The sequence below is a fragment of the Sorex fumeus genome, unplaced genomic scaffold (assembly GCF_029834395.1).
Source record: "Sorex fumeus unplaced genomic scaffold, SorFum_2.1 ptg000021l, whole genome shotgun sequence".
Taxonomy (NCBI): domain Eukaryota; kingdom Metazoa; phylum Chordata; class Mammalia; order Eulipotyphla; family Soricidae; genus Sorex; species Sorex fumeus.
This window is the reverse complement of record NW_026606078.1, coordinates 10,445,683-10,459,804: the sequence shown is the minus strand read 5'-3', so window position 1 is coordinate 10,459,804 and position 14,122 is coordinate 10,445,683. Positions and strand designations below refer to the sequence as shown.

The 14,122-nt window shown below is 39.8% G+C and overlaps 1 protein-coding gene across 1 annotated transcript in view; it reads right to left on the bottom strand.

Annotated features, from left to right (window-relative positions):
• Positions 1 to 211: 211 nt before the first annotated feature.
• CHRM3 (cholinergic receptor muscarinic 3) overlaps positions 212 to 14,122 on the bottom strand; it is a 274,768-nt gene continuing 260,857 nt past the window's right edge. Inside the window, exon 3 of the mRNA XM_056113611.1 lies at positions 212 to 2,107. Coding sequence (XP_055969586.1) covers positions 316 to 2,088 — 1,773 coding nt within the window. The 5' untranslated portion in view covers positions 2,089 to 2,107 and the 3' untranslated portion in view covers positions 212 to 315. The remainder of the gene's footprint in view (positions 2,108 to 14,122) is intronic.

Genomic DNA, 14,122 nt, shown 5'->3' with positions numbered 1-14,122 from the left:
CAGAACCAAGCAGATCAATTTGGATATATAACTGCTTCTAAATAAATTTTCCCCCTCTCTCAGAAAAAGACTTACAGTCTATTTCAGAGCTTTTAAATATGCAGTCATGAGCTTTTTTTTTCTGAATTGTAACTGAGCTTTTATATGAAAATGGATTTATTTAAAGGATCAGTAAACAGGAAGCTTCTTTCTCATCTAGGTGATAAAAAAATGTTTTCCTAATCACCAGAAATCACCCCCACCCTCACCTTACTCCTTCCTAAGGTTTGTGGGTTGATATGTGCGTTTGGTCACTGCTATTGACAAAGCCTTTCTCTACAAGGCCTGCTCGGGGACACGCTTGTGAAAAATGACAGACTGTCTCTGCTGGTACTGCTGCTTGCGCCTCTTCCTTTTGTCACACTGGCACAGCAACAGCATCTTGAAAGTGGTTCTAAATGTTTTGTTGCACAGGGCATAGCACACGGGGTTCACGGTGCTGTTGATGTAGCATAGCCAGTAGCCCAGATTCCAATAGGTTTTGGGTATGCAGCTGTCACAAAAGGTGTTCACCAGAACCATGATATTGTAGGGGGTCCAGGTGATGATGAAGGCAAGCAAGATGGCACTGAGGGTCTGGGCTGCTTTCTTCTCCTTAATGAGGGACATGCGTTTTCGCTTAGTTATCTGACTTCTGGTCTTCAGAGCAAACCTCTTGGCCAGAGTGGCTTCCTTGAAAGACAGAGGTAGAGTGGCCGTGGTCTTGCCCACTGAGGAGTTGACGTCGGAGGTCTTGGTTGAATCCACGGCTGACTCTAACTGGATGGGAAGCTTGGAGAAGCGATTTTGAAAACTGCCTCTTTCGTCCATGCTCTTCTGCACCTGCAGCTTGCTGGCCTTCCTCCCCAAGTTCACTGTCCTTAGCTCCTCATCGGGCACCTGCAGGTTATCGGAGGAGGGCAATCTGGTGGAGTTTAGAATGGTGCTGTGACCTGGAAGCTTGAGCACAATTGAGTAGATGGCTCTTGTCTCCGAGCCAATATCCTCCTCATCGGAGGAGGCGGAGTTTTCCAGGGAGGCAGCAGCGTCATTGTTATTCCAGCTGTCACTGCTGCTGTGGTCTTGGTCCATCTGCTCAGCACTGGCCTTCCAGCTTTTGGTTGTGAACCAGAAGTGGCAGCGGCCATATTTCCTTCGGGTTGAGCGTTTCATGCTTTGCTGCTGAAGCTCGTAGCTGCTGCAGCTTCGAGAACTGCCTGTCGGGTGGACGAAGTTTTCTGCCTCTGCTTCCGTCCCAGAGGCTTGGAGTCCAGCGAGCTCTTTGGTGCGCTTTTCAGTTTCCTTATAGATCCTCCAGTATAAAATAGTCATGATGGTGACAGGCATATAGAAGGCAGCAATGGCTGTGCCGAAGGTAATGGTGGGCTCGCTGAGGAACTGGATGAAGCACTCCCCGGGGGGCACAGTCCTCTTTCCAACAAAGTACTGCCAAAACAGTATAGCAGGAGCCCACAGGACAAAGGAGATGACCCAAGCCAGTCCGATCATCACACCAGCTCTTTTTGTTGTTCGTTTGGCCCGGTATGTAAGCGGTCTTGTTATGGAAAAGTACCTATCAAAACTAATGACTAGAAGGTTCATGACTGAGGCATTGGAAGCCACATAGTCAATGGCAAGCCAGAGGTCACAGGCCAAGTTCCCTAAAGCCCATCGATTCATGATGATGTAGGTGGTAAATAGATTCATCGAAATGACCCCAATAATCAGATCAGCACAGGCCAGGCTCAGGAGGAAATAGTTGTTGACTGTCTTCAGCTGCTTGTTGACTTTAAACGCCACGATCACGAGGATGTTGCCAATGATGGTCACCAAGGCCAGGACGCCTGTTAAGAATGCTATGAAGACAACTTGCCAGACGGTATGACCGCCCAGAGGGTCACTGGTGGTGTCATTTGAGAAGGAGAAATTCCCAGATGCTCGAGAAATGTTGTAGCTGCCAAAATGAGTGACCGTTCCTGGGGGCAGCCCTGCATCAGAGGGGCCTTGTATCCAGGAAGAGCTGATGTTTGGAAATAAAGGTGAGGTTGTATTGTTATTGTGCAAGGTCATCGTGACTCTCTGACATAGTCTGGGGAGAAAGGAGAAAGAAGATGGAGTTAGAAACACTTTTGCCTCTGTCTGATCTGTTCTTTGCATCGCATATGTCAAGACACAGAAGATTTATTATAGGATGGTGAATCTCCTAGAGGATAAAGATCTAAGGTTTGTTCTCAAGATTAGTAGTCTAGGGAAACCAGAGATTGATTGGCTCAAGCACAATTAGTTTGAGCATGCATTGAGTAGGGTGCTTCCCCCACCCCAGTATTTTCAACATTTCTAATGTACACCACAGACACTTCCACACAGTGACATTTTTGATCAAAATCCTCCTTACTTTTCTTATTTTAAAGAGAAAGGGAAATATTATTAGGTCCTTAGAGGATTATTATTGAGCAGAGATTTATCATCACACAACTTGTATACTAATCATTTGAATTTTATTCACTTGGGTATTTCTACCCCTGGCTTCACACCTAAGAAATTTAAAGGCGAGATTCCAGCAATTTAAGCTTTACTAGAATGGATAAAGCTAATCTGGAGCAAAGGCAGAAATAAATGTAAACGCTTTAAATTATACTACCTTTTAAAAATACAGATAGGAAAAGTAGTGTATCAGTTCCTTGTAGTAGTTGGTAATAGTATACAAAGCAGATATCTTATGCATGATAACATATGGACATTTACCAGTCTGTTCTGAACTAACCAAACCAGTTTTGAATATTTCTAATTTTTAGATACCCTAATTTCAGAGATGAAAATGAACTTTAGCAGAATGCACACACATATGCATATAAGCAATTGCAAAACTATCTTAAAAAGACACGTGCTAGCTAAATACTTACATAACTAAGAATCATTACAATTAATGCATTACCAGTAAGATCCTCCTCTCCACAAATTCCCAAAGATGTCAATAAAAATGTTTGGTTGAGCCTGCTCTGTCCTGTCTGATACAGCAAATTTTACTACTAAATAAAATTCTTGCATAAATTCTAGGAATTCTTACATAAAATAACAGATGAGAGCCTGACCAATAGTACAGCGGGTAGGGCTCTTGCCTTGCTTATGGATGACCCAGGTTTGGTCCCCACCATTCCATATGGTCCCTCAAGTACCACCAAGGAGTAATTCCTGAATGCAGAGCCAGGAGTAACCTTGAGCATCAGGGGGTGTGACCCAAAGCAATAACAATAGGATCCCTTGAGCATCAGGGGGTGTGACCCAAAGCAATAACAATAGGATCCAAATGAATGCTCAAAGAATGTAATTTATGAATTTAATGATGGTGAGCAGAGCAAAAATCAATTATGACGTGTGTGTGTGTGTGTGTGTGTGTGTTCAGCTCTTGGCTAAAAAAGTGTTCAACTATCACCATTCTGGCCCACCTGCCCCATGCCAGGCCAGCCCAGGAACCTGTCAGTCACGCCAGAGAGTCCAGAATGGAGAATGGGAGGTGGGGGATTGTAGGATAACATTGGTTTGTCCTTTCTGCCCTGTCACAGGGAGCTTAGGTTTATTGGGTTACTTGCATCACAGTGCTCCTATTCCTCTGTGTTTATTCGTAATCTCTTCCTTTGTGCTGTCAACTTGTAAATATTGTTTTTCTCTTCTCCTTAAGTCCTTTGCATAGTTAATTCAGAGCAATATCCTTTTTGTATAGGCACAGGAAGACAGTTAATGCTCTGCTTTTGTTACTTGGGAGTTAATTGACTCATAATGATATTCACCATGGGCGTCTGTTCTCTTGACTTAAGCCTCAGTTGCCCTTACTTCCTAGCACCCCAAAAGCAGGGTCCTGACAAGGGACTGGATGGACCCAGGTCAAGCTGTGAGCTATGAGCTACCCTGGCATTGAAATGGGCCTGGCCAAAGTGCCATAATACTTAACTATAAGTTAAGAACATGGTCATGGACAAATTCTGTCATGATCCAAAAAGTAATAACTGGAGTAGGACCCTGCTTGGGTTAGGAAAGATTAATTCGGCCTGAGCACTGCAGTCTGAGATTTATAGTGAGATGTCCCTAGAAGAGCCACCCTACAAGCTCAATGTACCTCTTACTTTGTCCATACAAAATAACTAATATTAAGAAGTAGAATTAAAATGTTAATTAATATGTTAATTAAGTTACTGTACTAGGGAGAGGAGAAACACTCCTAGGTGGTATTTCCCTCCCTTGAGCCTGATCGGCGATCAGAAAGGGATTTTGATACGTTGGTTGTGCTAATGCATGGGGTGTGGTATCTATCCCCAATGCTGGGGGGTTGGAGAGAGACTAGAGAGACCAGGGCAGCAAGATGGAGTGTGGAGAGACTAGCAAGGGGAACAGAGGGAGAAGAATGTAGTGGAAGAATGCAGGAGCTGGTGCGTGGAGAGAGAGAGGCCAGGACAGCAAGAGGGAGTACAGAGAGACGAGCGGGAGAGACAGGAGGAGATGGAAATGAGGGGCAGTGTGAAACTAGAATGGGGAGCTCAGTGAGACTAGAACAGGGAGAATGGAATAAATGGCAACTGATCATCAACCAGCCTGGCCCTTGTTTCTTCCTTCATCCGCCCATGGCATTGGCCATCCTGGGTGGACGAGTGGCCTGAGCCTACCAAACACAGGTGGCGAGAAAGAGCCGCACGGGGTTCCCTAGCCTCCCAGAGATTACACAGGGGAGTGGTTCTTTCTGGGGTTTACTCCTTCTGCTTTGGAAGGAAGTGTTCTAATTTATAAGGTTCTGAGGAGCACTGGGTACTGAGCACTCTGGGTCTGAACATTTTGGAGACAGTAGCAGCCGCAACGATGGTGTCTATGATACAAAATGAACTGCTGCCTTCCATTATGGTTTGCATGTGCGTGTGAGGGCTGGAGTCATGTAACTGACAGGATAATGACATTACAAAGAAATTATGTTATTGTTAATTTTGCCTTGAGAATCACTGTAAACACTATGTTCATTTTTCCTTTCTTAGTCACAAACTAAATCCATTAGCAAATTTTAAAGTTATTTAAAAAGCGAAACAAAAGTTTTCAACTAAAAACTCTTACATACAAATATGAATACATATGATAAAAGTCCTAAATCAAACATTTAGACAGTGCACGTTAGAGTATCTGTCATTTTTATTTTATTTCTGATGCTGGGGATCAAATCCAGAGCTTCAAGAAGGCAAGGCATCTACTGTGCCATGGAGCTACATCCCTAGCCCCCTAGATGATTGCTCAGAAGAGCATTCAGATTCAAACAGAGCCCTTTGGAATGCATTATGTTGTGCCAGAAGACTTGAACATTACCCCTTTCACGTCATACAGAACAGGCCACTGAAGTTACTAAGTCAGGATTCTGCCCTAAATGAACTTATTTCATGAAAAACATGGGACAAACAGTGTGTGTCTGTGTGTGTATGTGCGTGCATGCTGTGTGTGTGTATGCGTGCTTGTGTGTGTGTGTGCGTGTGCGCGCCATTATCTAACAGTGATTAGGGTTTACTCCTGACTCTGTGCTCAGGGATGAGCACTCCTGGTGGTGTTAAGGAGGTCACTGTGGCTCTTGAATTCAAACCAGGGTCAGTTGTGTGCAATGCAAGAAACTTCTGTACTATCTCTCTGGTCTAGATTATTATACATTTATACAAATATTTTAAGCAATATCCATTACTCCCTCAGGATATTTATATTATGTTTGTAAATTTAAAAGATAAGAGACAAATCTCTGTATTGTATTAATCGAATTCCTGTCCTATATGCTCTGGATCTCAGGGCTCCTTGATTAATCCCTAGGAAACCTATGGATTATAAACTGTTAGATGATTTTGATATGAATTATTTGGCAAATTTACTAGTGACCATTTTAATTTTGACATTAGTTAATATATAATACCCCTTAAAGTTTAGATATATGATATTTATTATATTTAGGTATATGATATTTCTACCACACAACTTACATAGATTTAAACTAAGCAAACATTTTTTGAGGGGGGGGTCACACCTGGCGGTGCACAGGGGTTACTCCTGGCTCTATACTCAGGAGTTACTCCTGGCGGTGCTCAGGGGACCATATGGGATGCTGGGAATCGAACCCGAGTTGGCCGCATGCAAGGCAAACACCCTACCTTCTGTGCTATCTCTCCAGTCCCTAGGCAAACATTTTAATGTTATGAAAGAGTCATTAACAAAAAATGACTTGTAGTTTCTTGATCACCCCTGTGAATCAATAGCCAGAAAATAATAACTAACAAATATTAATAGTTAATAATAAAAAGATACTTTAGATTATTGCATGCAAGTTTATTTCTAATATCTTCATATATGATAACAAAAGGGTATGAATTTGTTATATGAACATGTTGAAGAAAAGAAATGTTTTTGGATAGAAATGAACATTATGTACAAACCATATTATCAAACCATTGCAACTATAAGCTATGTGCTAGAAAATAGAGTACTCATCTGATGCTACAACATACTGAGGTAGCACTGTAGCACTGTCCTCCCATTGTTCATTGATTTGCTCAAGCAGACCCAGTAACGTCTCCATTGTGAGACTTGTTGTTACTGTTTTTGGCATATCGAATATGTCACAGATAGCTTGCCAGGCTTTGCTGTGAGGGTGGGTATTCTCTGTAGCCTGCCAGGCTCTCCAAGAGGGGCAGAGGAATTGAACCCGGGTCGGCTGCATGCAAGGCAAACGCCCTACCTGCTGTGCTATTGCTCCAGCCCATACTGAGGTCACTGTCACTGTCACTGTCCTCCTGTTGTTCATCGATTTGCTCGAGTGGGCCCAGTAACATTGTGAGACCTGTTGTTACTGTGTTTGGCATATCAAATACATCACGGAGAGCTTGCCAGGCTTTGCCGTGTGGGCGAAATACTCTTGGTAGCTTGCCAGGCTCTCTGAGAGGGGCGGATGAATCGAACTCAGGTCGACCCAGTCAGCCGCATAAGGCAAAAGTCCTACCCACTGTGCTATCGCTCCAGCCCCATACTGAGGTACAGTCACAATTTATTAATAACAGATTTATTATTATTAATAAATAACAATATAAGGTAGGTAAAGGTAAAGGCCCTCCCGTTGATCATCGATTTGCTCGAGCGGGCCCAATAACGTCTCCACTGGAGACTTTGTTGTTACTGTGTTTGGCATATCGAATACTCTCGGTAGCTTGCCGGGCTCTCCGAGAGGGGCGGAGGAATCAAACTCGGGTCGGCCATGTTGGCCGCTTGTAAGGCGAACGCCCTACCGCTGTGCTATCGCTCCAGCCCGATATATTAATAATTAATAAGTTATCACCATCATAACTTTTTAGTAGAAAATAGAAAAATGTAGCTGAAAAATCATAGTTTTTGAATGCTGCCTGATTTGGTTTGAATTTGAGGTGAGTGAGGAGTATAAAATTTGGTAAACTGCCTGAGCCCTCTGATATTGCATTTTCAATTCTGAAAACCTGAATTATCTATATGGGATTACAAAGTAATTTTTATATCTGAACCAATCTTAAGAAAAAAGAACCAAACTAGAGGCATTATACTCCCTTACTTCAAAATATATAATTAAAGCTTTACCAATAAAACGATATGATATTTTTATGGAGGAAGACCTACAGATCAAAGTGATATCCCAGAAATATCTCCAAGTCAGCTGATCTTTGACAAGAATGCTAAGGATACACAACAGAAAAAGAAGAGATTCTTCAACAAATTATCATTTCCCTAGCTATCCACATGGAAAGGAATGAAATTATATCCTTGTCTAATATCATACATGAATATCAACTCAATGGATTAAGAACTTAAACATAGATTAGAAATATAAAACTAGTAAGAAATCAGAGTATAAGTTCTTGACAATGGTCTGGATAATGATTTCATTGACATGATGCCAAAAGCACGGGTACAAAAGCAAAAATAGATAAGTGAACTACATTAGCTAAAAAGCCCCTGCAAAGCTAAGGAAACCATCAACAGAATCGGCAAAGAACATGAATATACTTATATCTAAAATGAATATATGAACAGTCAACAGGTATATGGAGAGAGGCTTAATGTCAGCAGCTACGAGGGAAATGCAAATCAAAACCACAGAGAAATATTACTCAGCATAACAATTAGTATTTATTGGTTAAAAAATAATACATGTTAGTGAGAATATGAATAAATTAGAACGCATGTTGGCAGGAATGAAAAATGTTACACTCACTCTATCTTAAACTAAGAAGCTTCTGCACCTCCAAAGAAACAGTGACCAAAATAGAAAGACAGTCTGCAGAATGGGAAAGGATATTTGCTGAATACACATCTGACAAGGGGTTGATATCAAGGATATATAAAGTACTGTTTGAACTCCACAAGAAGAAAACATCCAACCCCATCAAAAAACGGGGCAATGAAATGAACAGAAACTTTCTCAAAGAAGAAATCTGAATGGCAAAAAAGCACTTGAGAAAATGCTCTACATCATTAATTATCAGGGAGATGCAGATCAAAATCACAATGAGATACCATCTCACACCTCAGAGACTGGCCCACATCCAAAAGAACAAGAGCAACCAATGCTGGTGCGGATGTGGTGAGAAAGGGACACTCCTTCACTGTTGGTGGGAATGCCGACTGGTTCTGCCCTTTTGAAAACAGTATGGACCATTCTCAAGAAATTAGAAATTGAGCTCCCATTTGACCCAGCAATACCACTCCTGGGAATATATCCCAGAGAGGCAAAGATGTATGGTCGAAGTGACATCTGCACTTGTTTGTTCATTGCAGCACTCTTTACAATAGCCAGAATCTGGAAAAAACCTGAGTGCCCGATGACTGGTTAAAGAAACTTTGGTACATCTACACAATGGAGTACTATGTAGCTGTTAGAAAAGATGAAGTAATGAATTTTACATACAAGTGGTACCACATGGAAAGTATCATGATAAGCAAAATGAGTCAGAAAGAGAGGGATGAACATAAAAATACTGCATTCATCTGGGGGACATAAAGTAACAAAATAGGAGATTAATACCCAAGAATAGCCACGGTCAGTACCAGGAAGATTACTCCATGGCTTAGAGGCCAGCTGGGCACTCTAGGGGAAAGGGCAGCTCAGATAGAGAAGGGAGCACCAAATAAAGGGTGTTTGGAGGATCTTCCCAGGAGGGGAGATACATGTTGAAAGTAGACTATGGACTGAACATGATTGCCACTCAATGCCTCTTTTGCAGACCACAACACCCAAAAGGAGAGAGAGAGAACAAATGGGAATGCCCTGCCACAGAGGCAGGGTGGGATGGGGGGATGGGTGTGGGAGGGATACTGGGATCCATGGTGGTGGAAAATGGACACTGGTGGAGGGATGGGTACTTGATCATTGTATAATCGAAACCCAGGCACAAAAAATTATAAATCTACAAGTGTACCTCATGGTGTTCCACTAATAAAAAAATGTTACAGTCACTATGGAAAATATTTTTTATATCAAAAGTTTAATACTAGAATTGACTTATATTATATTGCAATCCTACTTCTGGGGTTTTGGCCAAAGATTCCCAATCTCAAAGAGAAAACAGCAATTTCATGTTCATTGTAGCATGATCTACAATATGAAAAGGACTATCTGTAAACAGATGAGAGAAAAAGAAGACAGAGCTGGCTAGAGAGATAGTACAAGGTGGAAGGAACTTATCTTGCAAGTTCTTGGTTAAATCCCTGGAACCTTATATAGTCCCTTGAGCACTTCTGGGAGTGATCCCTGAGAACAGACAGGAGGAAGCCATGAGCAAAGCCACAAGTGGCCCCCAAATGGAGGAGAAAAAGGAGAAGGGGTCAGAGCAGCAGTATAGTGGGCAAGGTGTTTACTTTGCACACCTGGAGTTGATCCCTGGCATCTCATATGGTACCCTGTGTACCTGTGTACTCAAGAGTAATTCCTGAATGCAGAGCAAGGAATAACCCCTGTGCATTACTGAGTGGGTGAAGATCCTCATTCCCAACGGGGAGAAATGGTATGAAAATATGTGGAATATTATGCAGTTTCATAAAAAGAATTCCTACAATATATGTACATCAATGTTCATTGCAGAGCTTAGTATAGTAGTCAAGATTAGAAACAACCAAAATGCCCAAAACAGTCAAGAAGGTTTGGTCTCTATACATGATGGAGTACTACATATCCCTAATACAATTTCTTGTGACATGGATGTATCTAGAGGATATCATACTGAGTAAAATCAGCAGGAAAGGGATGGATACAGAACCATCTCATACACAGGTCTTTAAGATACAAATCAAGATAGCAACAAAGGGTCAAAGGCAACACAAAGGAGAACTAATCCACAAGACGGTGTGTGTGTGTGTGTGTGTGTGTGTGTGTGTGTGTGTGTGTGTGTGTATGGTCAGTTTAAAGAAAGGGGCACTAAGGGCCTTGGGGGAAGGAGGTAGGTACATTCGTAATAGGTGTGGTGTTGGAATTATGTACACAGAAAACCATCATTAACAATATTGTAAATCACAGTAAACCAAGTGGTCCTGGAAGGAATAAAGACAGACTTTCAGGTCACAGGTCACAGAATAGAGCCCAGAGATAAACTCTCAGATTTATGGATAGTAAATCTATGACAAAGACAATAGTTGTATGAAGCAATACAGCAATAAGACAAAAAAAGATATAAGGAATCCAAAATTGAAAAGAAGTCAAATTATCACTACTTGCAGATGACATAATATACACAGAAATCCCCAATGAATTCATGGAGAAACTCTTAAAAACAATAAATCAATGCAGCAAGTAGTGGGCTACAAAACAACACACAAAATATGTTGTATTATTCTATGAAGCTAATTATATAGAAAAAAGATACCCCCCATTTAAAATAGCATTCAGAAATATCAAATACCTAGTAATCAATTAGCAAAGAATGTGAAAGACTATATCTTGAAAACAATGTCACTATTGAAAGAAATAGGACAGGGTACCGGGAACTGAAAAAATATTCTATGTTCATGACTTACAATTAATTTTGACAAAGTGACCATCCTACATTGCATTATACAGACTAAATACAAACCCCCCATCAAAATTATGAGGACATTTTTCAAGGACTCTACAAAGATTTGTATGAAAACATAAAACTCCCTAAATATCCAAAGTAATTTTGTGAAAAAATGTATAGGAGTTCTTTACCAAGTGGTACAGGTACAAAACAAAATAGAGAGCCCAGAGATAAACCCTCAGATTCATGGACAGCTAATATATGACAACGAAGCTGGTTTATAAAGTAGAGGAAAATCTTTTCAATAAATAGTGTTGGAAAAACTGGATATCCACAAGTCAAAAACTGAATCTTGTCCATTATCTCACACCAGTCACAAAAGCCAAATCAAAGTAGATTAAAATTTAAGATCAGGCAAGAATCCATAAACTATGTTAAGGAAAACAACAGCATAATTCTCTACAATACGGACTTTAGAAGGTTCTTTAGTGTGTTGACTCCAGTGGCAAGGAAAACAAAAACAAAAAGGAATAAATGGGATTACATCAAATTATAAAGTTTTTGCGTTTCAAAGAAACTCAAGGCTAAAGTAAAAGACACCCTACTGAATACACATGACACGTAAAATAAAGGATTTTAATATTCAAGATAGAAAAAGCTCAAAAACACAAAAATAGTAATTTCATCAAAAAATGGGTAGAGATGAACAGACACTTTCCCAAAGTAGGCATATCAAAAAGTGTTCACTGTCATTTATTGTAATGGAAATGCGAATCAAAATTACAATGAGGTATAATCTCATACCCTTGAGAATGAGATATATCAGAAAGCCTGGAAACAACCTGTGTTGGGTAGGTAAGGGGAAGGATATGGTGCTAAAGAAACTCTCATTTGCTGTTGGTGGGAATATTTTATAGTTCATCATTTATGAAAAACAATATAGAGATTTATTTTTTTGGCATTTTGAAGAATGGGTTTATTTCTAGAAGCATGTAAATTTCTTTAAAAATCTTAGCCATTATGCTAATGGAAGTACCTCCCAATAATCCATCCAAGAAAAACCTGGGTTTGCAAAGACAAATTGCTTAAGGCAAAATGAATGTTCTGGAAATAACTCTTAAAAACTATAAATATCAGGAAATTTGAATATGCAATACAAAGAATATATTTTTATTTTAAATTCTATTTTAGAGCTAAAAGGAAGTTTTAAATAAGCAATGACAATGTAATAATAAAACAGTCAATTTGAAAATTTGAAAAACATACAATGGTCAATGTTAATGATGACAATTTTATAAATATCATAATGTCATTTACAGTAAATGAATTTATTATTCTATATTGTTATGGTATTCCAAATTACTAAAATTAATTAGAACTTGCTTTATTTATTTTTCAGTTTTTTTTAAATTGAATCACCATGAGGTACAGTTACAAAGCTTTCATGTTTAAGTTTCAGTCATACAATGATCGAACACCCATTCCTCAAGTTCACAAATAATATGGAAATTTCTAAAAAAGGTTAAATGGAATTCCCATATGAACCAGTGATTCACTTCTTAAAATCTACCCCCAAACACAAAAATATGAATTCTAAACAGTATATGCACGCGTACATTCCTATTTATTGCGTCACTGAGTACAGTAGCTAGGATATGGAAACAACTCATATGTCCAATGATAAATGAGTGAATAAAGCTGTTGTGCCATATATACAAGATGGAATACTATAAAGAAAACATGAAATCATGTAGCACAATGCAAGTGGAATAAAACTGGAGGGTATTACGTTAAGTGAAGTAAAATGATACCATCATGTTGTTTCAGAGAGAGTCAGAGGGAGGACAAATATCGGATAACCTCACTTACCTGTGGCACAGAAAAAGACAAAGTAAGGGAACATAGAGTATTTTGTAATGACAACACTCTACTTTGGATTTCAAACACAGATGACCATGCAGTGGGGGAAGGAATAAGGAGGTGGACTGGAGGTTATTTAGGGACAGTGGTGAGGTCTTGGTCATTTTGATGGTGGTAGAGCACACTAAGATTATATAAAAATATCATAAAATTTAATAGTGCCATAACCACGTTGCCTAAACTAGAATGAAAAATCTTTTTTTCCTTGCTAAGAGGAATGATCTCATGTATTTTTCTCTTTTTCTCACAATAAAAAACAAACTCCATGGAAAAGCAGCACCGACTCTATGGGTTATGGAAAGAACATAAAACACCTAACTGTTCTATGCTATGATAATGTGCTTTAAGTTTAACCTATATGTTGCCTCCCTCCATCAGTGCCAATTTCTTCTATAGATCCAGAGTTGATTTGTTATTGCAGAAACACAGGGAGAAAGAGATGAACACATGCAATTTTCTGCTTATTCAACTTGACATTAAGAACTTTGCTAGAGACAGTGCTTTGAAGATGAGGTCTTCTGAGCCGCTGATATGAGGATTCTGAGCATCAAGGAATGGTATATTAGCTTAAATATTAAGCAAGTGAGTAATAGCCCTCCTCTTGGGGCGATAGGAAATGCTATTATCTCCTGATACTGAGAGCCATGGTGAAGTAGCTACCAACTCAAGCACTGTTAGTCATGACAGCCAAGGACAGACAAACTCTATTGTTATCACAGTAGCCACAAGTTACACACAAAGATGGAATATTTAAAAAGGGACTTGTGTGACTTGGGGCTGCTGTAAGTATAAAATGTGCCTGTGATTTCAAAGACTTTGTAGAAACAATAGCAGTAATGATTAGAGAATGCAAAGAATCTCAGTAATTTTATGTTGGCCACAGATTGAAATGCTGTATTTAATATCTTCTTAAAGAAAATATATGATTAAAAATTAAAAACAGAAATATCACTTTCATCACATGAGATAGCTGTAACTACTGAAAAAGGTAATGTGGCAGCATTAGTAAATTATGAACTGTTAATTTGTCCTCTAGAAATTCTTTTGTGTGTGTGTGTGTGTGTGTGTGTGTGTGTGTGTGTGTGTGTGTGTGTGTCACACCCGGTGAAGTGCAGGGGTTACTCCTGGCCCTGAACTCAGGAATTACTCCTGACGGTGCTGGG